This window comes from Salmo salar, chromosome 24 (assembly GCF_965601325.2).
Source record: "Salmo salar chromosome 24, fSalSal1, whole genome shotgun sequence".
Classification (NCBI taxonomy): domain Eukaryota; kingdom Metazoa; phylum Chordata; class Actinopteri; order Salmoniformes; family Salmonidae; genus Salmo; species Salmo salar.
The window spans coordinates 42,913,560-42,939,288 of record NC_138314.1 but is presented as its reverse complement, the minus strand read 5'-3'; the positions used below and the strand labels follow the sequence as shown (position 1 = coordinate 42,939,288).

General features: G+C 44.7%; 1 protein-coding gene across 1 annotated transcript in view; it reads left to right on the top strand.

Moving 5' to 3' along the window:
* The first annotated feature begins 1,048 nt into the window (after positions 1 to 1,048).
* Positions 1,049 to 25,729, top strand: part of LOC106585885 (protein unc-13 homolog B) — a 49,431-nt gene continuing 24,750 nt past the window's right edge. Inside the window, exons 1-7 of the mRNA XM_045706824.2 lie at positions 1,049 to 1,284; positions 3,740 to 3,825; positions 7,312 to 7,438; positions 12,445 to 12,541; positions 13,459 to 13,602; positions 15,410 to 15,487; positions 15,758 to 15,835. Coding sequence (XP_045562780.2) covers positions 1,067 to 1,284; positions 3,740 to 3,825; positions 7,312 to 7,438; positions 12,445 to 12,541; positions 13,459 to 13,602; positions 15,410 to 15,487; positions 15,758 to 15,835 — 828 coding nt within the window. The 5' untranslated portion in view covers positions 1,049 to 1,066. The remainder of the gene's footprint in view (positions 1,285 to 3,739; positions 3,826 to 7,311; positions 7,439 to 12,444; positions 12,542 to 13,458; positions 13,603 to 15,409; positions 15,488 to 15,757; positions 15,836 to 25,729) is intronic.

The window sequence follows — 25,729 nt, the reverse complement described above, 5'->3', positions numbered from 1 at the left end:
CTGTCTGTCTGTCTGTCTGTCTGTCTGTCTGTCTGTCTGTCTGTCTGTCTGTCTGTCTGTCTGTCTGTCTGTCTGTCTGTCTGTCTGTCTGTCTGTCATCTGTCTCTCGGTTTGACTGTCTCTCTGTCTCCCTTGTGGGTCTGTCTCATTGTATCTGTCTCCCCTGTGGGTATAACTCTCTTTCTGACTGTCTCTCTGTCTTCCCTGTGGGTCTGACTGTCTGTCTCTCTGTCTCCCCTGTGGGTATGTCTCTCTTTCTGACTGTCTCTTGATCTCACTTTCTCTCTGTCTCGTCTGTCTCGTCTGTCTGTCTGTCTGTCTGTCTGTCTGTCTGTCTGTCTGTCTGTCTGTCTGTCTGTCTGTCTGTCTGTCTGTCTGTCTGTCTGTCTGTCTGTCTGTCTGTCTGTCTGTCTGTCTGTCTGTCTGTCTCCCCTCTGGGTCTGTGTCTCTCTGTCTCTCTGTCTGTCTCTCTGTCTGTCACTCTGGGACTGTCTCTGTGTTTGACTGTCTGTCTCTCTGTCTGCCTGTCTGTCTGACTGTCTTTCTGTCTGACTGTCTTTCTGTCTGTCACTCTGTCTGACTGTCTCTCTTTCTTACTTTCTCTCTTTCTTTATCTCTGTCTCCCCGGTGTGGCCAGGTGTTGGAACTTCAGAACCCCCCCAGGGCAGCCCATGTGGTGAGAGACTGTGTGAAGGCCTGTGGTAACTCCACCTACGAGTACATCTTTAACAACTGTATAGACCTCTACATGAGACAGTTCCAGCCCGCCCTAGAACCTGTGAGTACAATCAGGAAGAATACTAACCTTATAAATAATAACGATTTCTGAGTGCAGGCCTGCAACACTAGCTAACCTTATTAAAAATAGTTTTTTCAGATTGTATTTTACTGATTATTTTTTTGTGATGTGGATATTGGGTTGCGACTGAGACAATCTGATTCCATTTGGGTCCTGAGGCAAAGCCAGTTGAGAACCACTGGTGTAAAAAATGTAATACAAATGTTGATAATCTAATGGCTAATTCCCTTCTCTTTCCCACAGCCCAAGCCAGAGAAGGAAAAGCAGATGAAGAAGAATGAAAATGAGAAGAAACAGGGAGAGGAGGAGGCTGAGGAAGAAGATGAGGTGGAGGAAGACGAAGAGGAGAAGGAGGAGGAAGTGAAGAAGGAGCCAGAAGAGACAGGGCCTTCTATCCACAACCTGGACTTCTGGCCGAAACTTATCACCCTCATCGTCTCCATCATAGAAGAAGATAATAACTCCTACACACCCATCATTAACCAGTCAGTACACACACACACACACACACACACACACACACACACACACACACACACACTGGTTGACCATCCTTTGGCAGCAATAACCTCAACCAAACGTTTTCTGATCAGACCTGCACAACGGTCAGGAGGAATTTTGGACCATTCCTCTTTACAAAACTGTTTCAGTTCAGCAATATTCTTGGGAAGTCTCGTGTGAACCACTCTCTTGAGGTCATGCCACATCATCTCAAATCGGGTTGAGGTCAGGACTCTGTCTGGGCCACTCCAGAAGGCGTATTTTCTTCTGTTGAAGCCATTTTGTTGTTGATTTACTTCTGTGTTTTGGGTCGTTTTCCTGTTGCATCACCCAACTTCTGTTGAGCTTCAATTGGCAGACAGATGGCCTTACATTCTCTGGCAAAATGTCTTGATAACCTTGGGAATTCATTTTTCCGTCGATGATAGCAAGCTGTCCAGGCCCTAAGGCAGCAAAGCAGCCCCAACCATGATGCTCCCTCCACCATACGTTACAGTTGGGATAAGGTTTTGATGTTGGTGTGCTGTACATTTTTTTCTCCTCACATAGTGTTGTGTGTTCCTTCTAAACAACTCCACTTTAGTTTCATCTGTCCTCAGAATATTTTTCCAGTAGCGCTTCTTCCATGGTGTCCTCCCATGAACACCATTCTTGTTTAGTGTTTTACGTATCGTAGACTCGTCAACAGTGATGTTAGCATGTTCCAGAGATTTCTGTAAGTCTTTAGCTGACACTCTAGGATTCTTCTTAACCTCATTGAGCATTCTGTGCTGTGCTCTTGCGGTCATCTTTACAGGACAGCCACTCCTAGGGAGAGTAGCAACAGTGCTCAACTTTCTCCATTTATAGACAATTTGTCTTACTGTGGACTGATGAACATCAATGCTTTTAGAGATACTTTGGTAACCCTTTCCAGCTTTATGCAAGTCAACAATTCCTAATCTTTGGTCTTCTGAGATCTCTGGTTCACATCAGCAAACAAACATTTTGTGAGTGTTTTTTATAGGGCAAGGCAGCTCTAACCAACATCTCCAATCTCATCTCATTGATTGGACTCCAGGTTAGCTGACTCCTGACTCCAATTAGCTTTTGGTCTTTAGCCTAGGGGTTCAGTCATTAGCCTAGGGGTTCAGTCATTAGTCTAGGGGTTCAGTCATTAGTCTAGGGGTTCAGTCATTAGCCTAGGGGTTCAGTCATTAGTCTAGGGGTTCAGTCATTAGCCTAGGGGTTCAGTCATTAGCCTAGGGGTTCAGTCATTAGTCTAGGGGTTCAGTCATTAGTCTAGGGGTTCAGTCATTAGTCTAGGGGTTCAGTCATTAGCCTAGGGGTTCAGTCATTAGTCTAGGGGTTCAGTCATTAGCCTAGGGGTTCAGTCATTATCCTAGGGGTTCAGTCATTAGCCTAGGGGTTCAGTCATTAGCCTAGGGGTTCAGTCATTAGCCTAGGGGTTCAGTCATTAGTCTAGGGGTTCAGTCATTAGCCTAGGGGTTCAGTCATTAGCCTAGGGGTTCAGTCATTAGTCTAGGGGTTCAGTCATTAGTCTAGGGGTTCAGTCATTAGTCTAGGGGTTCAGTCATTAGCCTAGGGGTTCAGTCATTAGCCTAGGGGTTCAGTCATTAGTCTAGGGGTTCAGTCATTAGTCTAGGGGTTCAGTCATTAGCCTAGGGGTTCAGTCATTAGCCTAGGGGTTCAGTCATTAGCCTAGGGGTTCAGTCATTAGCTTAGGGGTTCAGTCATTAGTCTAGGGGTTCAGTCATTAGTCTAGGGGTTCAGTCATTAGCCTAGGGGTTCAGTCATTAGCCTAGGGGTTCAGTCATTAGTCTAGGGGTTCAGTCATTAGTCTAGGGGTTCAGTCATTAGCCTAGGGGTTCAGTCTTTAGCCTAGGGGTTCAGTCATTAGTCTAGGGGTTCAGTCATTAGCCTAGGGGTTCAGTCATTATCCTAGGGGTTCAGTCATTAGTCTAGGGGTTCAGTCATTAGTCTAGGGGTTCAGTCATTAGTCTAGGGGTTCAGTCATTAGCCTAGGGGTTCAGTCATTAGTCTAGGGGTTCAGTCATTAGCTTAGGGGTTCAGTCATTAGCCTAGGGGTTCAGTCATTAGTCTAGGGGTTCAGTCATTAGTCTAGGGGTTCAGTCATTAGTCTAGGGCTTCACATACTTTTTCCAACCTACACTGTGAATGTTTAAATGATGCATACAGTATAGACAAGAAAAATACAATAATTTGTGTGTTATTAGTTTAAGCGGACTGTTTGTCTATTGTTGTGACTTAGATGAAGATCAGATCAAACTTGATGACCAATTTATGCAGAAATTCAGGTCATTCCAAAGGGTTCACATACTTTTTCTTGCCACTGTAAATATAAATCCTGTTGGTTAATTCAGCATGTTTAACTGGTCTGTGACCCTAACCCCTGACCCCTGACCTCTGTGTTCCCAGATTTCCTCAGGAGCTCAACGTGGGGAAGGTCAGTGGTGAGGTCATGTGGACGCTGTTCGCTCAGGACATGAAGTATGCCCTAGAAGGTAAGACAAGTTTGTGAGTGTGTGTGCATTTGTACTGACTGGCCGTGTGTGTATGTCTGTGTGACAGTAGTAGCTTATCTATAGCCCCTTTACACACTAGTACCACTATGTAGCATGGTAGTACTGTTGTTTATCATACATAGAGCCATGTCCCATGCTAACATTTGCTGACATGTTAGATATGGCTGATGTTGACTCCAGAGCGACTGACATGTTAGATATGGCTGATGTTGACTCCAGAGCGACTGACATGTTAGATATGGCTGATGTTGACTCCAGAGCGACTGACATGTTAGATATGGCTGATGTTGACTCCAGAGCGACTGACATGTTAGATATGGCTGATGTTGACTCCAGAGGGACTGACATGTTAGATATGGCTGATGTTGACTCCAGAGCGACTGACATGTTAGATATGGCTGATGTTGACTCCAGAGGGACTGACATGTTAGATATGGCTGATGTTGACTCCAGAGGGACTGACATGTTAGATATGGCTGATGTTGACTCCAGAGCGACTGACATGTTAGATATGGCTGATGTTGACTCCAGAGGGACTGACATGTTAGATATGGCTGATGTTGTCTCGAGAGGGCTTCTGTTGTTTAGGAGTCTCATTATAATCTTATCATCTCTGTTATCATCTTTGTTTCTTGTTCTGTCACTCTTTCTCCACATCATCTCTCTCTTCCCATCATTATCTTTCACTCATTGTTTCCTGCCAGCCATCCTTAGTCATGTGTCCTGCCTTTCTTTCTGTCTTTAGTCATGTTTCCTTCTGCCATTCTGTCTTTTCGCTCTTTCGCTCTCTCCTTTCACTCCTCTCTCTTTATTATTATTTTCTTTCTTTCTCTCCATCTTGTACTCTCCTTCTCTTCTCTCTCATGTTTTGTTTGTGTCTTATTTGTGTTGCTATCTCAGCTCCCGAAAAAAATCTGGATCCGTAGACTAGACTTTATGCTGGTAAGAGGTGTGTGTGTGTGTGTGTGTGTGTGTGTGTGTGTGTGTGTGTGTGTGTGTGTGTGTGTGTGTGTGTGTGTGTTTGTGTGTCTTTGGGTTGATCACTTTTGCTGTGCTCTTATTGTCTTGTTGACCACTAAGCCATTTCCCAGTGAATGCCTGTAATGATTTGAGCTGTGTTAACCATGGGGGGTGACCAAGTCTAGACTAGCGTTTGCTGGCCGAGAGTACTTAGCACCTCCGAACGTCGAGTGGGCACCAATGTTACATGGCATGAAAAATGTAAGCAGCCAGATGTCAACAGTGGGTGGTCCCTAAAACAGGCAGACAAAAGCTAGATCCACATTCAGTGGCCTTTAGAGGGAGATTAGTAACAGGGACCAACTCTTTGAGCTCAGTACCAGTAAACATGGGAAGAAGAAGACAGCAAAGTCTACCTTGTCTACACACTGACTATAGACTGACTACGACTGAATATACACTGACTACACACTGACTACAGAACCACACTGACTACAGCACATAACAGAACCACACTGACTACACACTGTCTACAGAACTTCACTGACTACAGCACATAACAGAACCACACTGACTACACACTGACTATAGAACTTCACTGACTACAGCACATAACAGAACCACACTGACTACACACTGACTACAGAACCACACTGACTACAGCACATAACAGAACCACACTGACTACACACTGTCTACAGAACTTCACTGACTACAGCACATAACAGAAACACACTGACTACACACTGACTATAGAACTTCACTGACTACAGCACATAACAGAACCACACTGACTACACACTGACTACAGAACCACACTGACTACAGCACATAACAGAACCACACTGACTACACACTGACTATAGAACTTCACTGACTACAGCACATAACAGAAACACACTGACTACACACTGACTACAGAACTTACATTTACATTTACATTTAAGTCATTTAGCAGACGCTCTTATCCAGAGCGACTTACAAATTGGTGCATTCACCTTATAATATCCAGTGGAACAACCACTTTACAATAGTGCATCTAAATCTTTTAAGGGGGGGGTTAGAAGGATTACTTTATCCTATCCCAGGTATTCCTTAAAGAGGTGGGGTTTCAGGTGTCTCCGGACTTCACTGACTACAGCACATAACAGAACCACACTGACTACAGAACCACACTGACATCAGCACATAACAGAACCACACTGACTACAGCACATAACAGAACCACACTGACTACAGAACCACACTGACATCAGCACATAACAGAACCACACTGACTACAGAACCACACTGACTACAGCACATAACAGAACCACACTGACTACAGCACATAACAGAACCACACTGACTACAGAACCACACTGACTACAGAACCACACTGACTACAGCACATAACAGAACCACACTGACTACAGAACCACACTGACTACAGCACATAACAGAACCACACTGACTACAGAACCACACTGACTACAGCACATAACAGAACCACACTGACTACAGCACATAACAGAACCACACTGACTACAGAACCACACTGACTACAGCACATAACAGAAACACACTGACTACAGAACCACACTGACATCAGCACATAACAGAACCACACTGACTACAGAACCACACTGACTACAGCACATAACAGAAACACTGACTACAGAACCACACTGACATCAGCACATAACAGAACCACACTGACTACAGCACATAACAGAACCACACTGACTAGTCCAAGAGGCTTCTAAACAGCTTCTACCCCCAAGCCATAGACTCCTGAACATCTAGTCAAATGGCTACCCAGACTATTTGCAGTGCCCCCCCTCATCCCCTCTTTACACCACTGCTACTCTCTGTTGTCTTATATGCATAGTCACTTTAATAACTCTACCTACATGTATATATTACCTCAACTAACTGGTGCCCCCGCACATTGACTCTGCATCGGTACCCCCTGTATATAGCCTCCACATTGACTCTGTATCGGTACCCCCCTGTATATAGCCTCCACATTGACTCTGTATCGGTACCCCCCTGTATATAGTCTCGCTGTTGTTATTTCACTGCTGCTCTTTAATTACTTGTTACTTGTATCTCTTATTCTTATCTGTATTTTTTGAAACTGCATTGTTGGTTAGGGGCTCGTAAGTAAGCATTTCACTGTAAGGTCTACACCTGTTGTATTCGGCGCGTGTGACTAATAAAATGTGATTTGATTTGACTACAGCACATAACAGAAACACACTGAATCCACCACAAGCTTGTCTTTCCCTGCCGTCTTCACTGAGGAGATGGGATCAATACATTTATTGGCAATTCATTATTAGAGTTTGGGACAGAGCAGTCCATCCCCTCAGGGACAGTTGTGTGTTCCCCAGGCATGCCCAAGGAGTGTAAGACAGACAGAGGCTAACTGTGTGTGTGTGTGTGTGTGTGTGTGTGTGTGTGTGTGTGTGTGTGTGTGTGTGTGTGTGTGTGTGTGTGTGTGTGTGTGTGTTCTGTCCTCAGAGCATGAGAAGCATCGTCTGTGTAAGAGTGCTGACTACATGAATCTTCACTTCAAGGTCAAGTGGCTTTACAACGAGTATGTGACCGACCTGCCTTCCTTCCAAGACACTGTACCAGAGTACTCTGCGTGAGTGACCACACACACATCTCTCTCTCTCTCTCTCTCTCTCTCTCTCTCTCTCTCTCTCTCTCTCTCTCTCTCTCTCTCTCTCTCTCTCTCTCTCTCTCTCTCTCTCTCATTTTCTGGCACTGGTTTTTTTTTAGCTTTGCAATTGGTCTCTTTCTTTGCTGGCTTTTCTTTCACTTCTTATGGAGACTCTTTGCGTAGGCTCGCTTAATACAAATGGTGCCAGGGATGCGGGAAAGTGTGTTGGGTGAATATGTAAAACAAAAAAAAAGTAGCGGTGTTGTTTCTGCAGGAGACGCCTAGTGATGTGGTGAATGAAGCTGATTGGGAGCTCTGGTGGAAAGGGGCAAGTGTGCTGAGCCATGGAACAAATGTTAGTGCAGGGGTGGCAGTCATTTTTGTACCGGGTCTGGCCGTAAAAATGTGCTCCTCAATGGAGGTGTGTAGGGGTAGACTGCTTGTTGTAAAAGCAGAAATTAAGAACAGGGTTTTTTGTCCTTATAAATGTGTATGCGCCTAACAAAGGGAGAGAGGCGGGGCCTCTGTTTGGGTGTCTTAGACAGGAACTCTCACAGGAAGCGTCTGAGGAGATGCTGATGGTCGGCGGGGACTGGAACTGTACAATGGATTTTATGAAAGACAGAAATGGGGAAGAGCCTCATTCAGGCTCAGTGGGGGGTGATAAGGGACATCATTAGTCCGTTTTGACCTAGTGGATGTTTGGAGAACTAGACATCCCAACACAAGACAGTATACATGGGTGAAGGTTTTTGGCGCTAGGGTGAGTGCAGCCCGACTTTTTTCTCAGGTTTCCAGACATTTTGGGAAATGTGGGGGCAGTGAAGAGCGGAGTATGAGGCTCTGAGTGAATGGTGGGATGTGGGAAAAGTTTGGCTTTTCAGTCAACAGTATACAGCTCTCTCATCCTCAGAGGCTAGGAGAATATTGGGGGAACTAGAGCGTAGTATCGGGGCTTCCCGAGTGGCACATCGGTCTAAGGCACATCTCAATGCTAGAGGCGTCACTACAGACCCTGGTTCAATTTCAGGCTGTATTAAAACCGGCCGTGATTGGGAGTCCCATATGGCGGCGCACAATTGGCCAAGCGTCGCCCGGGTTTGGTCGGGGAAGGCCATCATTGAAAAAAGAATTTGTTCTTAACCTACTTGCCTAGTTAAATAAAGGTTAAATAATAAATAAATAAAACATACAAGTATCAGTGAGGTGGAGGTAGAGCTGGTGGGTCGAGGCAATGTAGGCCTCCAGGCTAATTTAGCAGTTCTTTCCAGGTTAAAGCAAAAGGAGAACTTGTAAGAGCTAGGTTCTCCATGCTCAAAGAGATGGATGCTCCCAGCTCCTTCTTCTTTGGTTTGGAAAGACCGAGCAGTGAAGCCAAGTGTATGCATTGTCTACGGCTGTCTGATGGGCGGGTGACCTCTGTGGTGGGGGAGAAACGGGAGCGGACTATGGAGTTTCATACTGAATTGTATAGGGCAGAACTGTGTGATCCTATGTGTGCTCAGGTTTTGTTTGCAGGACTCCCTAAGCTCTCTCTGGCACAGAGGGATGAAATGGACATTCCTCTGTTGTCCCATGAACTGGCAGAGGCCGTAACCCAGATGTCCCCCGGTCGTGCACCGGGGGTCGATGGACTCCCAGTGGAGTTTTATAAAAAATTATTGGGAATAATTGGACTGGACTTCTTTTGCGTGTTGCATGAGTGCGTCGGGGTAGGAGAGTTGCCGATGAGCTGTCATCGGGCGGCTCCGACTCTCTTACCCAAGAAAGGGGACTTAAGAACTGGAGGCCTGTGGTATTGCTCTGTGCAGACTACAATATATTTTCCAAGGTCCTCTCTAACAGACTGAAGTCCCATCTGGACTCTATAGTACACAATAACCAGACACATTGTGTACCGGGATGCTCAATCACGGACAACTTGTTCCTAATCAGGGACATGTTGGACTTGTCGAGAGTTTCTAATGTGAACTTTGGACTGGTCTCTTTAGACCAAGAGAAGGCTTTTGATAGAGTGGACCATGAGTATCTGTTTAAAGTGATGTTTGGGTTTGGGAAGAGTTTTTTGACATGTGTGAAGCTGTTGTATGCTGGGGCGTCATGTATGGTTAAGGTGGGAGGGGGGCTCAGTAGGCCAGTCTGGGTGAGACGGGGCATTAGACAAGGATGCCCTCTATCTGGGCAGTTATACACACTAGCCATTGAGCCTTTTTTAGGACTGCTATGCAGGAGACTGCAGGGAGTGTGCTGGACAGGCATGGATGTGATGACAGGAATAGCAGTGTCAGCATATGCAGATGATGTTTCTGTGATGGTCAGGGATGGTCAAGATATGCAGGCACTAGAGACCAGTCTGAAGGTGTACGAGGGAGCTTCATCAGCTAAGGTAAACTGGGGCAAGAGCAAAGCTCTGTTATCTGGGGCATGGAGGGAAAGGGTCCCCCCTCTGCTTCCAGGGGTTTGCAGTGGGGTTGTGAAGGGCTTAACATTTTTGGGGTGTACCTGGGCTCGGAGAGGTGGGTCAGGAAGAACTGGGAGGGGCTGTCACAGGCAGTGGTGTCAAGACTGGCCTAGGTGGAGGTGGCTCCTGTCCCAAGTGTCACATAGAGGGAGGGTGCTGATAATCAACATCCTGGCGGCATCTTCCCTGTGGCATAACTGGCTGTCCTCAACCTCCCCGCCGATCTGCTCGCAGACCTACAACGCAAGCTGGTGGATTTTTTCTGGTTGAGAAAATTATTGGCTGAGGGCGGCACTTTTGTATATGTCCGTATGTGAAGGAGGACGGGGCCTGGTGGAACTGGAGAGCAGGGTGGCTGCATTCTGACTAAAGGCGGCGCAGAGACTGCAGTACCATACTGATGTCGGCTGGAGGAAACCAGCATGCGCACTGCTGAGGAGAGCATGCGGATTAGGGTTGCACCGGCAGCTATTCCTCATGAGGCTGGAGAGGCTGAGTACAGCAGGTCTCGCTGATTTTTACTCTGCAGTGCTGAGGGCCTGGCAGCTGCTAAGGCCCGCACGAGAAGGGGGTGTGGAGCCTGAGCTGTGGGTGTGGGTGTGGGAGGAGCCTATATCCACAATCAAGCCATCCTTTTGAGATCGGTTCAGTCGGCCACCCTGCAGAGGCAATTGACGGCAGTGGGTTTCCTAAGGCTGGGTGACCTGCGGCTGCTGGGGGAGGAGGGGTGGAAAACCCCAGAATTCCTGGCACAACAAACAGGACTAACATCTCTATGCAGCTGGAAAGATTCCTGGGGGAGGTCCAGGGGGCTATGTCTGAGCCAGTAAGGGGGGGTGTTTGAGCGGCCAAAGGGGGAGGGGCTACCAATGTTTCTGCCACTGCAGGTGATGGCAGAGACTGGGGACTGGCAAGGAGGTCTGGGGGACTTGTTAGATTTTAACACTCTGAGCCTGGGGGAGTTTGAGGGGGTGGGAGGTAAAGCCATCTACAACCTTTGCATTAAGGTAAGGAAGATTAGGAGTCTAACAGGAGTGAAGGCACATCAGTGGCAGGGGGTATGTGGTGCGGAGGGTATGGTGGGTTTTAGATGGAGGGGGCTCTACAAACTCTCAATGCTAAAAACGTCAGAGGACCTCCAGTGTAGGGTTCTACATGGAGCCCTGGCCACTAACAGCTGGTTGGCATGGGTCTGTGTCATGAGTGAAACTGTGATTCATGTGTTTTCTGTGTGCGCCAAACCTCTGCGGGATTGGTGTCCCCCGATAACATAGGCTAATGTGATTAGCATAGCGTTGTAAGTAACAGAAAAAATCCCAGGACATAGACATATCTGATACGGGCAGAAAGCTTAAATTCTTGTTAATCTAACTGCGCTGTCCAATTTACAGTAGCTATTACAGCAAAATAATACCATGCTATTGTTTGAGGAGAGTGCACAATTATGAACTTGAAAATGTATTAATAAACTAATTAGGCACATTTGGGCAGTCTTGACACAACGTTTTGAACAGATATGCAATGGTTCATTGCATCAGTCTAATGCTTTGCACATACACTGCTGCCATCTAATGGCCAAAATTGTAATTATGCCTGGGCTGGAACAATACATTATGGCCTTTCTCTTGCATTTCAAAGATGATGGTCCCCCCCCCCCAAAAAAACTAATGTTTTTTTCTTTGTATTATCTTTTACCAGATCTAATGTGTTAGGCTCCCTGTGGCTCAGTTGGTAGAGCATGGTGTTTGCAATGCCAGCATGGTTTGTGCAACACCAGGGTTGTGGGTTTGATTCCCACGGGGGGCCAGTACAAAAACAAATGTATGAAATGTATGAAAAATGTATGCATTCACTACTGTAAGTCACTCTGTATAAGAGTGTCTGCTAAATGACTAAAATGTAAATATTCTCCTACATTAATTTCACATTTCCACAAACTTAAAAATGTTTCCTTTCAAATGGTATCAAGAATATGCATATCCTTGCTTCAGGTACTGAGCTACAGGCAGTTCGATTTGGGTATGTCATTTTAGGCGAAAATTGAAAAAAAGGGTTGGATCCTTAATGCCATTAAAGTCTCTGTTGGAATGTCTGTGTGAGAGGTTGGGGGTGGAGTTTACTGTTGGGATGTTTATAATGGGGTACAGGTATTCGAATAAGGAAAAAGCCAAATAGGCCAAATGTGCGTTGTTGAATTTTCTGTTTGCTCAGGCAAAGGAGGAACAGGGTCAAAGGTGGAGGGATAATATACCCTTTACTATTATTTAATGGGATGGTCTCTGCGCTCCTTAGGGTGGAATTTGAGGTCTATGAAATGATAAAAAGTGTGGCGATGTTTCAGGAGATATAGTGTGTTGGGGGGGCTGTCTGTATAGCTACTTGCTTCTGTCTCACATTCTCACAGAATATCTTAATTGTATTGTGCATAGATTTAACTTTTCATTTGTCTCTGTTTCTCGCTCTTTCTTTCTCTCCCTCTCTTTCTGTTTTACTCTGTCCCGCCCTTCTCCTTCTTCTCTCTCTCCAGGTGGTTTTTGCCATTTGTCCTTCAGTGGCTGGGTGAGAACGAGGATGTGTCCATGGAGTTCATGCATGGAGCTCTAGAGAGGGACAAGAGGGAAGCGGTGAGGGACCTCCACACCCTCCAGCCAATACTTACAAATATCCTATGTGGTGGCTAATTTCTGCATTACCAAATGAGGAGAGTTACAAACTTCACACACCAGTCAGAGTTATACTTAAAACTACATCTTTAATAATTAAGATGCTTTTGCAAAAGCACTTTGACTTTCAATGATGCGCTATCTCTAATGAACCATTGAAAAGTGACAACACAAAAGTACAAAGATCTTTTATAGCCAAGATACACCCCTCTCAACGTACATGACGAACCACAGATACATAGAATGGGTCACAAGGTTAAGTTTTGTATGAAAGATATCTATAAAAATAGCAGACAGCAACTGCTGTGTCAACAGTGTTCATTGCATAGACCAGTGTCTGGTCCTCCTACCCCAAACTGGAACCGTCTCCCTGGTACAGTATAGAGCAGAACCATTAGCCCATCCAATAGCATAAATCAATTGACAACTATAGATACTCCCATCTCAAGTAAACCCCCTCTTGACTCCACTCCTGGACAAGCTCACTGAGGGGAGTGAGCCTCTAGGTCATACACTATCCCAAGATAAGTGCAACATCAGAGGGGACATACAATGGTCCAGACACTGCCATACACCTTCCCCCAATGCCAAAGGAGGGAGTGACTTGCGCACAGACATTGTGGAGACAAGTAATTGGTTCCCCATTAATCACGCCATCCCTTCACATGGTTTAACAGATACATTCACATATGAAGACAATCTCACATAAGCATGTTATAAAAATAAAACATCTTAATTATCTATATTACCCAACTAATTCTGATTCATCCGCCACACCTATGAGTTTGCAATTGCAGAAATTGTAGAAAAGTGCGGATTATCGACTGACCTTTTAAACCATGACCTCTGACCTCTCTCTTTTTCTCCTCCTGCTGTAGTTCCAGCAGACGTCGGAGCATGCTCTGTTCTCCAGTTCAGTAGTGGATATCTTCACCCAGCTCAACCAGAGCTTTGAGATCATCAGGAAACTAGACTGTCCAGACCTCAAGGTCCAGGCCCACTACAACAGACGCTTCGCCAAGGTTTCCAACCAACTTTATTTATTTACTTTATTTCCCAACAGAGAAACTACATAATGAAGCACGTATCGACGTCGTTAACACCAAGATAAACACTTCGATGCAGGGAAGAGGAAGTTTTTAATTTTATTTAACTAGGCAAGTCAGTTAAGAACAAATTCTTATTTACAATTGATGGTCTACCCCAGACGATGCTGGGCCAATTGTGCGCCACCCTATGGGACTCGCAATCATGGCCGGATGTGATAAAGCCTGATTCAAACCAGGGACTGTAGTGACGCCTCTTGCACTGAGATGCAGTGCATTAGACCGCTGCGCCACTCGGGAGCCCGGAAGTGACGAGATACTATTATCATAGACACTTCCCAGCACTTTCAGCAATCTGAAAACACATGACAGAAGCCTTATGCATGGTCACTGTTTCTATGAATGCTTAGTATTATTTACGTTAATGCCATGAATTTGGGATTGAGCTGGTCCTAATAAGCCGCAGGATGGAAAGCCAGTGGTGGCTGACAACAGTGTGTGATAGGAGGTCGATACAAACTCATTAAGTAAGAATGGGTAATGCAAGCCATCGCTCTGAGCTGCGGTCTCCCTCTTTCTCTCTCTCCCTCTCACTCTCTCCATCTCCCTTTCTCTCCCCCTCTATGTATCCTTCTCTCTCGCTCCCCTATCGCTCTCTCTCTCTCTCTCTCTCTCTCTCTCTCTCTCCCTCTTTCTTTGTATCTCCTCTCTCTCTCTCTCTCTCTCTAGCCCAGAGGGCTGTAGTTAATGACTCTGAGAAATTAGACTTCTGAGGCAAGAGATGGAAAACAAACAAAGTTAATACAGGAAGGAGCTGCTGATGTTTTATGTATAAGGATGGAGGAGAGGGAGGGGGTTGGAGACAGGGGGTTGGAGAGGGGGGGTTGGAGTGCGAGGGCTACATCTTCAGGGTTGACTCAGCAAAGGGAAACTATTTCACAGAGAGAAGGGACATTCTTTGTTGGGTTTTTCTTGGCCAGTTTTAGTTATTTCAGGAAAACTACACTGAGTGTACAAAACATATTTCCATGAAATAGACTGACCAGGTGAATCCTGGTGAAAGCTATGATCCCTTATTGATGTCACTTGTTAAATCCACTTCAATCAGTGTAGATGAAGGGGAGGAGACAGGTTAAAGAAGGATTTTTAAGCTTTGAGAGAATTGAGACATGGATTGTGTATGTGTACCGTTCAGAGGGTGAATGGGCAAGACAAAATATTTAAGTGTCTTTGAACAGGGTATGATAGTAAGTGCCAGGCACACTGGTTTGTGTCAAGAACTGCAACGCTTCTGGGTTTTTCACGCTCAACAGTTTCCCATGTGTATCTAGAATGGTCCACCACCCAAAGGACATCCACCCAACTTGACACTGTAGGAAACATGGGCCAGCATCCCTGTGGAATGATTTCGACACCTTGTAGAGTCCATGCCACGATGAATTGAGCCTGTTCTGGAGGTAAAAAGGGTGCAACTCAATATTAGGAAGGTGTTCTTAATGTTTTGTACACTCAGTGAATATGGTGGGGTTTTGATATATACCTAGCCATTCCAGTTACACAAAAACCCTGTAACATGTAGATTCATTGTATTCACAACTTGTTCTCTTGGTCTGTCAGAGAAATCTTCCTGAGTTGAGATAAGGGTTTAGTACAGAAAATACTCAACAAATGGGAATAGAATGGGTTTGATGTAGCCAGTGTTGGCCAGTGATGGTCAGGTACTGTAGAACACAATGAACTGAGGAGGTTTTCTAACAGTGTTGACATCTCTCTCTGTCTCCAGACCATCACCAAGGTGCTGATGCAGTACTGTGCTATCCTGTCCAAGGAGTTCCCCTCCTACTGCCAGAAGGAGAAGATAGTGAGTAGTGTTCAAAGGGACCTGATGCTGTATAAAGCCCACTCAATAAGCTTATTTCTGAAGGTCTCTATGCTCTTTACAGTTCATGTACTGTATTTCATAAAACATCTCTTTCTCTAACTTACTGTTCTGTTTTCCTCTTATCTACCTCTTTTTTCTCTTCTCCCGCTCTCTCTCCTTCTCTCTCTTTCTCCCTGTTTCTCTCTGAATCTCTATCCTCTCACACACTTTATTTTTGATCTCTCCCTATTTTCTCTCTCTCTCTCTCAGCTTTGTGTGTTGATGAATAACATACAACAGATGCGGGTCTTGTTGGAGAAGATGTTTGAGTGCATGGGGGCTAAACAGGTGAGAATCAATACTCTGAGAACATAGTGTGTAGCGTTAGCTTTAGCCTGTAGCTTGTATATAGAACATAGTGTTAGCCTGTAGTTTGTATATAGAACATAGTTTTAGCCTGTAGTTTGTATATAGAACATAGTGTTAGCCTGTAGTTTGTATATAGAACATAGTGTTAGCCTGTAGTTTGTATATAGAACATAGTGTTAGCCTGTAGTTTGTATATAGAACATAGTGTTAGCCTGTAGTTCGTATATAGAACACAGCGTTAGCCTGTAGTTTGTATATAGAACATAGTGTTAGCCTGTAGTTTGTATATAGAACATAGCGTTAGCCTGTAGTTTGTATATAGAACATAACGTTAGCCTGTAGTTTGTATATAGAACATAGTGTTAGCCTGTAGTTTGTATATAGAACACAGCGTTAGCCTGTAGTTTGTATATAGAACATAGCGTTAGCCTGTAGTTTGTATATAGAACATAGTCTTAGCCTGTAGTTTGTATATAGAACACAGCGTTAGCCTGTAGTTTGTATATAGAACACAGCGTTAGCCTGTAGTTTGTATATAGAACATAGCGTTAGCCTGTAGTTTGTATATAGAACATAACGTTAGCCTGTAGTTTGTATATAGAACATAGTGTTAGCCTGTAGTTTGTATATAGAACACAGCGTTAGCCTGTAGTTTGTATATAGAACATAGTGTGTAGTGTTAGCTTTAGTCTGTAGTTTGTATATAGAACATTGTACTAAAGCACTAACTTCATGTTAAAGCTAACACTAAATATTATTGCTGAATACAAACAGGCTTAAATTAACAAAACAATATTCTCAGTACAAACAGGCTAAGTTAACACTGAACAGTGTCCAAAGAAGGGTCAGATGTATACAGAATGGTGTCGTCTGCGTAGAGGTGGATCAAAGAATCACCCATAGCAAGAGTGACATCATTGATATATACAGAGAAAAGCGTCGGCCCGAGAATTGAACCCTGTGGCACCCCCATAGAGACTGCCAGAGGTCCGGACAACAGGCCCTCTGATTTGACACACTGAACTCTATCTGAGAAGTAGTTAGTGAACCAGGTGAGGCAGTCATTAGAGAAACCAAGGCTGTCGAGTCTGCCGATAAGAATACTGTGATTGACAGAGTCGAAAGCCTTGGTCAGGTCGATGAAGACGGCTGCACAGTACTGTCTTTTATCGATTATGATATCGATTATGATCTCGTTTAGGACATTGAGCGTGGCTGAGGTGCACCCGTGACCAGCTCGGAAACCAGATTGCATAGCGGAGAAGGTACGGTGGGATTCGAAATGGTCGGTGATCTGTTTGTTCACTTGGTTTTCGAAGACTTTAGAAAGTCAGGGCAGGACTGATATAGGTCTGTAACACTTTGGGTCTAGAGTGTCTCCCCCTTTGAAGAGGTGGATGACCGCGGCCACTTTCCAATCTTTAAGAATCTCAGACGATACGATAGAGAGGTTGAACAGACTAGTAATAGGGGTTGCAGCAATGGCGGCAGATAATTTTAGGAAGAGAGGGTCCAGATTGTCTAGCCCAGCTGATTTCTAGGGATCCAGATTATGCAGCTCTTTCAGAACATCAGCTTTCTGGATTTGGGTGAAGGAGAAGCGTGGGGGCTTGGGCAAGTTGCTGCGGAAGTTGCAGAGCTGTTGGCCGGGGTTGGGGTAGCCAGGTGGAAAGCATGAGCAGCCGTAGAAAAATGCTTATTGAAATTCTCAATTATTGTGGATTTATCGGTGGTGACAGTGTTTCCTAGTCTCAGTGCGGTGGGCAGCTGGGAGGAGGTACTCTTATTCTCCATGGACTTCACCGTGTCCCAAAACTTTTTGGAAAAAGCTAGCCTTTGCTTTCCTAACTGACTGTGTGTATTGGAATGTTTCTGACACATTGTGGAATCCATGCCCCGAAGAATTCAGTCTGTTCTTGGGTCAGACCCGGTACTAAATGGGTGTACCTAATAAACTGTCCACTGAGTATATATGTATATAATGTGAGCAACCTGCAACCTAACCATACGTGTCATGGGGATGGTTTTAATCTCTTCATTTTGCCCTCTCTTTTATTCTCTCCATCCCGTCATCAATCTGCTGGTTCAGAAGTGAGGGGGGTTCTGGGTAAAGATGGCTATGTGTATACCGGTTCCTTTAAAATTCCTCTGCATCCATGTAACCACCCAAACTTCAGCCCCTCTCCCTACACACACACACACACACACACACACACACACACACACACACACACACACACACACACACACACACACACCTGTCTCCCCTACAGTTAGTGCCGTTAGTGGCAGCAATCAAATGTCCTTATCAAACTACTCTCACAGAGCTCACAGAGTTCCAAAAAGCCACTTAAGAGATTTACAACAGCTCCTCAGCGTAATGTCTTCCCTCCTTCCTCTAAAGTGAGATGATAATAGACTAGTGACTAGCAGGGAGCCTGCAGATAATTGAATGTGAGCGCGTGCCAAAATGTTGTATCTGCCTCTCCACAGGGGGAGGGCTGGTGGAATGGGTTAATCTTATCTCCACGCTGGGCGATGACTAACATCTGAAGATATTAGACTTCATTCAGATCAGAGAAAAGGAAAAGGAAGAGTGTCGATAAATAGTAGACAGTAGCATTGGAGATAACAGTGAGGGATAGTTGGATGCTAGTTGGATAATAGTAGATGTTAGCTTTGGAGATAACAGTGAGGGATAGCTGGATGCTAGTTGGATAATAGTAGACAGTAGCATTGGAGATAACAGTGAGGGATAGTTGGATGCTAGTTGGATAATAGTAGATGTTAGCTTTGGAGATAACAGTGAGGGATAGCTGGATGCTAGTTGGATAATAGTAGATATTAGCTTTGGAGATAACAGTGAGGGAAAGCTGGATGCTAGTTGGATAATAGTATATGTTATCATTGGAGATAACAGTGGAGATAACAGTGAGGGATAGTTGGATGCTAGTTGGATAATAGTAGATGTTAGCTTTGGAGACAACAGTGAGGGATAGTTGGATGCAACTAGAATAATAGTAGATGTTATCATTGGAGATAACAGTGAGGGATAGCAGGATGCTAGTGGGATAATAGTAGATATTGGCATTGGAGATAACAGTGAGGGATAGCTGGATGCAAGTGGGATAATAGTAGATGTTAGCATTGGAGATAACAGTGAGGGATAGCTGGATGCTAGTTGGATAATAGTAGATGTTAGCATTGGAGATAACAGTGAGGGATAGCTGGATGCAAGTGGGATAATAGTCGATATTAGCATTCGAGATAACAGTGAGGGATAGCTGGATGCTTGTTGGATAATAGTAGATATCAGCAATCGAGATAACAGTGAGGGATAGCTGGATGCTAGTTGGATAATAGTAGATGTTAGCATTGGAGATAACAGTGAGGGATAGCTGGATGCAAGTGGGATAATAGTCGATATTAGCAATCGAGATAACAGTGAGGGATAGCTGGATGCTAGTGTGATAATAGTAGATATCAGCAATTGAGATAACAGTGAGGGATAGCTGGATGCTAGTGGGATAATGGTAGATGTTAGCATTGGAGATAACAGTAAGGGATAGCTGGATGCTAGTTGGATAATAGTAGATGTTAGCATTGGAGATAACATTGAGGGATAGCTGGATGCTTGTTGGATAATAGTAGATATTAGCATTGGAGATAACAGTGAGGGATAGCTGGATGCTAATGTGATAATAGTAGATATTAGCAATCGAGATAACAGTGAGGGATTGCTGGATGCTAGTTGGATAATAGTAGATGTTAGCATTGGAGATAACAGTGAGGGATAGTTGGATGCTAGTTGGATAATAGTAGATGTTAACATTGGAGATAACAGTGAGGGATAGTTGGATGCTAGATGGATGATAGTAGATGTTAACATTGGAGATAACAGTGAGGGATAGCTGGACGCAAGTGGGATAATAGTCGATATTAGCAATCGAGATAACAGTGCGGGATAGCTGGATGCTAGTGTGATAATAGTAGATATTAGCAATCGAGATAACAGTGAGGGATAGCTGGATGCTTGTTGGATAATAGTAGATGTTAGCATTGGAGATAACAGTGAGGGATAGTTGGATGCTAGTGGGATAATAGTAGATGTTAGCATTGAAGATAACAGTGAGGGATAGCTGGATGCAAGTGGGATAATAGTCGATATTAGCAATCGAGATAACAGTGAGGGAAAGGGGGATACGTAGACAGTCGTACAACTGAATGCCTTCAGATAGCTGGATGCTAGTGGGATAATAGTATATATCATCGTAGATATACAGCCTGTTCCTGGAGAGCTACCATCCTGTAGGTTTTCACTCCAACCCTAATCTAGCTCACCTGATTCTAAAAATTAGCTGGTTGATAATCTGAATGAAGTAAGTTACAACTGGGGTTTAGTGTGAAAACCTACAGGAAGGAAGCTCTCCAAGAACTTACAGGAGGAGCAATTAGGGTTAAATGCATTGCTCAAGGGCACATCAACATTTTTTTCACCTAGTCGGCTCGGGGATTCAAACCAGCGAGCTTTTGGTTTCTGGCCCAACGCTCCCAACTACTAGGCGAACTACCACCCATGAGAGCCCTGTATAATCATTGCAGGGTCGGCAGGTTGCCTAGAGGTTGAGAGCGTTGGGCCAGTAACCAAAAGGTTGCTGGTTTGAATCCCCAACTGTATATATGACTCTGGTGAATACTAGTGGGATAATGGAATATATCAGCATCGTCTCGGCCTCACCAATTTGATATTGGGAGATATTAACCTTAGATTAATGGCGAGGGTGAAAATGTAACGGCCGTATAGCCAGACTGCACTTGAGGATCAAACATATTCATATTTTGTCAATTACTGTTTGGTTAATACCAGATAGGTCTGTTTTACAAATGGTTACTCCCAACCTAACCTAACCTAATCGGTGTGTCTGTGTCTCTGCCCTAAACCATGACAATGTGTGAAAGAGAGAACGAGTGTGTGTGTGCGGTTGCTTTATGGGTCTTGGAGTAGGCTGACTCTTTGAGTATCTAAGCACAGGATTCATTGGAAGTAATAATAAAAAAAACTGCTTGATGTTAGTGAGTTTATTCACAGTAGTTCAGATGTGGTACACAGACAACAGACAACACATTCTGGCACTACTGTGTAGTGGGTGAGTGAGTGTACTCTCCATGGAGCATCACCTTTTCTGATATAATGTTTATACACAGTACAGCAGTCTTCAGCATATGATTTGTTTTACATGGTGTCTTATTTATTCAGTTGTATACTGGAAGAAGTGTCCGACCATATTACACTGTACAGGTGCAAGAGTTTACGGTCTGTGTACGAGTGGCACACTGGACTACAGCTGGACTCTCTCTCTCTCTTACTACTGGGAAAAGTAAGCTTCATAAAGACGCCCTCAAAGATGCCAAAGATGGTGGTTCGACATTAATGGGAACAATGGTTGACATTAAAATACTCTGACGTCATGCACTGTGACATGCTGTACCGTACCACAGCATCCTGCAAGCTGTGCTGCGGTATGGTGCTACTTTTAAGTGAGGACGTACTGTATGTGGTGTGTTGTGTTGTGCGGTGTGTGTGTGGTGTGTTGTGTGGTATGTTGTGGTGTTGATAGTATATCCGTATGCAGTCTTCGCTATATCCAATCTCTTGATTGATGTGCATTTAAACCAACCCCCTCACTGGAGATGGTGTTGTGGATTTAAACCAGTGTTTAGAGATGGTGTTGTGGATTTAGAGAAGGTGTTGTGGATTTAGAGATGGTGTTGTGGATTTAAACCAGTGTTTAGAGATGGTGTTGTGGATTTAAACCAGTGTTTAGAGATGGTGTTGTGGATTTAAACCAGTGTTTAGAGATGGTGTTGTGGATTTAAACCAGTGTTTAGAGATGGTGTTGTGGATTTAAACCAGTGTTTAGAGATGGTGTTGTGGATTTACACCAGTGTTTAGAGATGGTGTTGTGGATTTAGAGATGGTGTTGTGGATTTAAACCAGTGTTTAGAGATGGTGTTGTGGATTTAAACCAGTGTTTAGAGATGGTGTTGTGGATTTAAACCAGTGTTTAGAGATGGTGTTGTGGATTTAAACCAGTGTTTAGAGATGGTGTTGTGGATTTAAACCAGTGTTTAGAGATGGTGTTGTGGATTTACACCAGTGTTTAGAGAAGGTGTTGTGGATTTAAACCAGTGTTTAGAGATGGTGTTGTGGATTTACACCAGTGTTTAGAGAAGGTGTTGTGGATTTAGAGATGGTGTTGTGGATTTAAACCAGTGTTTAGAGATGGTGTTGTGGATTTAAACCAGTGTTTAGAGATGGTGTTGTGGATTTACACCAGTGTTTAGAGATGGTGTTGTGGATTTAGAGATGGTGTTGTGGATTTAAACCAGTGTTTAGAGATGGTGTTGTGGATTTAAACCAGTGTTTAGAGATGGTGTTGTGGATTTAAACCAGTGTTTAGAGATGGTGTTGTGGATTTAAACCAGTGTTTAGAGATGGTGTTGTGGATTTAAACCAGTGTTTAGAGATGGTGTTGTGGATTTAGAGATGGTGTTGTGGATTTAAACCAGTGTTTAGAGATGGTGTTATGGATTTACACCAGTGTTTAGAGATGGTGTTGTGGATTTAAACCAGTGTTTAGAGATGGTGTTGTGGATTTAGAGATGGTGTTGTGGATTTAAACCAGTGTTTAGAGATGGTGTTGTGGATTTAAACCAGTGTTTAGAGATGGTGTTGTGGATTTAGAGATGGTGTTGTGGATTTACACCAGTGTTTAGAGAAGGTGTTGTGGATTTAGAGATGGTGTTATGGATTTAAACCAGTGTTTAGAGATGGTGTTGTGGATTTAAACCAGTGTTTAGAGATGGTGTTATGGATTTACACCAGTGTTTAGAGAAGGTGTTGTGGATTTAGAGATGGTGTTGTGGATTTAAACCAGTGTTTAGAGATGGTGTTGTGGATTTACACCAGTGTTTAGAGATGGTGTTGTGGATTTAAACCAGTGTTTAGAGATGGTGTTGTGGATTTAAACCAGTGTTTAGAGATGGTGTTGTGGATTTACACCAGTGTTTAGAGATGGTGTTGTGGATTTAAACCAGTGTTTAGAGATGGTGTTGTGGATTTAAACCAGTGTTTAGAGATGGTGTTGTGGATTTAAACCAGTGTTTAGAGATGGTGTTGTGGATTTAAACCAGTGTTTAGAGATGGTGTTGTGGATTTAGAGATGGTGTTGTGGATTTAAACCAGTGTTTAGAGATGGTGTTGTGGATTTAAACCAGTGTTTAGAGATGGTGTTGTGGATTTAAACCAGTGTTTAGAGATGGTGTTGTGGATTTAAACCAGTGTTTAGAGATGGTGTTGTGGATTTAAACCAGTGTTTAGAGAAGGTGTTGTGGATTTAGAGATGGTGTTGTGGATTTAGAGATGGTGTTGTGGATTTAAACCAGTGTTTAGAGATGGTGTTGTGGATTTGTATTTAGAGTGACAGTAATATATTAATAGAGTTGTCCCTCCCTCTTCATCCTCTAGGTCAATACAGCCCTCCCTCTTCATCCTCTAGGTCAATACAGCCCTCCCTCTTCATCCTCTAGGTCAATACAGCCCTCCCTCTTCATCCTCTAGGTCAATACAGCCCTCCCTCTTCATCATCTAGGTCAATACAGCCCTCCCTCTTCATCCTCTAGGTCAATACAGCCCTCCCTCTTCATCATCTAGGACAATACAGCCCTCCCTCTTCATCATCTAGGTCAATACAGCCCTCCCTCTTCATCCTCTAGGTCAATACAGCCCTCCCTCTTCATCCTCTAGGACAATACAGCCCTCCCTCTTCATCCTCTAGGTCAATACAGCCCTCCCTCTTCATCCTCTAGGACAATACAGCCCTCCCTCTTCATCCTCTAGGACAATACAGCCCTCCCTCTTCATCATCTAGGTCAATACAGCCCTCCCTCTTCATCCTCTAGGTCAATACAGCCCTCCCTCTTCATCCTCTAGGTCAATACAGCCCTCCCTCTTCATCCTCTAGGACAATACAGCCCTCCCTCTTCATCCTCTAGGTCAATACAGCCCTCCCTCTTCATCCTCTAGGACAATACAGCCTCCCTCTTCATCCTCTAGGTCAATACAGCCCTCCCTCTTCATCCTCTAGGTCAATACAGCCCTCCCTCTTCATCATCTAGGTCAATACAGCCCTCCCTCTTCATCCTCTAGGACAATACAGCCCTCCCTCCCTCTTCATCCTCTAGGTCAATACAGCCCTCCCTCTTCATCCTCTAGGTCAATACAGCCCTCCCTCTTCATCCTCTAGGTCAATACAGCCCTCCCTCTTCATCCTCTAGGTCAATACAGCCCTCCCTCTTCATCATCTAGGTCAATACAGCCCTCCCTCTTCATCCTCTAGGACAATACAGCCCTCCCTCTTCATCCTCTAGGACAATACAGCCCTCCCTCTTCATCATCTAGGTCAATACAGCCCTCCCTCTTCATCCTCTAGGTCAATACAGCCCTCCCTCTTCATCCTCTAGGTCAATACAGCCCTCCCTCTTCATCCTCTAGGACAATACAGCCCTCCCTCTTCATCCTCTAGGTCAATACAGCCCTCCCTCTTCATCCTCTAGGACAATACAGCCCTCCCTCTTCATCCTCTAGGACAATACAGCCCTCCCTCTTCATCCTCTAGGTCAATACAGCCCTCCCTCTTCATCCTCTAGGTCAATACAGCCCTCCCTCTTCATCCTCTAGGTCAATACAGCCCTCCCTCTTCATCATCTAGGACAATACAGCCCTCCCTCTTCATCATCTAGGACAATACAGCCCTCCCTCTTAATCCTCTAGGTCAATACAGCCCTCCCTCTTCATCCTCTAGGTCAATACAGCCATCCCTCTTCATCCTCTAGGTCAATACAGCCCTCCCTCTTCATCATCTAGGTCAATACAGCCCTCCCTCTTCATCATCTAGGTCAATACAGACCTCCCTCTTCATCCTCTAGGACAATACAGCCCTCCCTCCCTCTTCATCCTCTAGGTCAATACAGCCCTCCCTCTTCATCCTCTAGGTCAATACAGCCCTCCCTCTTCATCCTCTAGGTCAATACAGCCCTCCCTCTTCATCCTCTAGGTCAATACAGCCCTCCCTCTTCATCATCTAGGTCAATACAGCCCTCCCTTCATCCTCTAGGACAATACAGCCCTCCCTCTTCATCCTCTAGGTCAATACAGCCCTCCCTCTTCATCCTCTAGGTCAATACAGCCCTCCCTCTTCATCCTCTAGGTCAATACAGCCCTCCCTCTTCATCCTCTAGGACAATACAGCCCTCCCTCTTCATCCTCTAGGTCAATACAGCCCTCCCTCTTCATCCTCTAGGACAATACAGCCCTCCCTCTTCATCCTCTAGGTCAATACAGCCCTCCCTCTTCATCCTCTAGGTCAATACAGCCCTCCCTCTTCATCCTCTAGGTCAATACAGCCCTCCCTCTTCATCCTCTAGGTCAATACAGCCCTCCCTCTTCATCCTCTAGGTCAATACAGCCCTCCCTCTTCATCATCTAGGTCAATACAGCCCTCCCTCTTCATCATCTAGGTCAATACAGCCCTCCCTCTTCATCCTCTAGGACAATACAGCCCTCCCTCTTCATCCTCTAGGTCAATACAGCCCTCCCTCTTCATCATCTAGGTCAATACAGCCCTCCCTCTTCATCCTCTAGGTCAATACAGCCCTCCCTCTTCATCCTCTAGGTCAATACAGCCCTCCCTCTTCATCCTCTAGGTCAATACAGCCCTCCCTCTTCATCATCTAGGACAATACAGCCCTCCCTCTTCATCCTCTAGGTCAATACAGCCCTCCCTCTTCATCCTCTAGGTCAATACAGCCCTC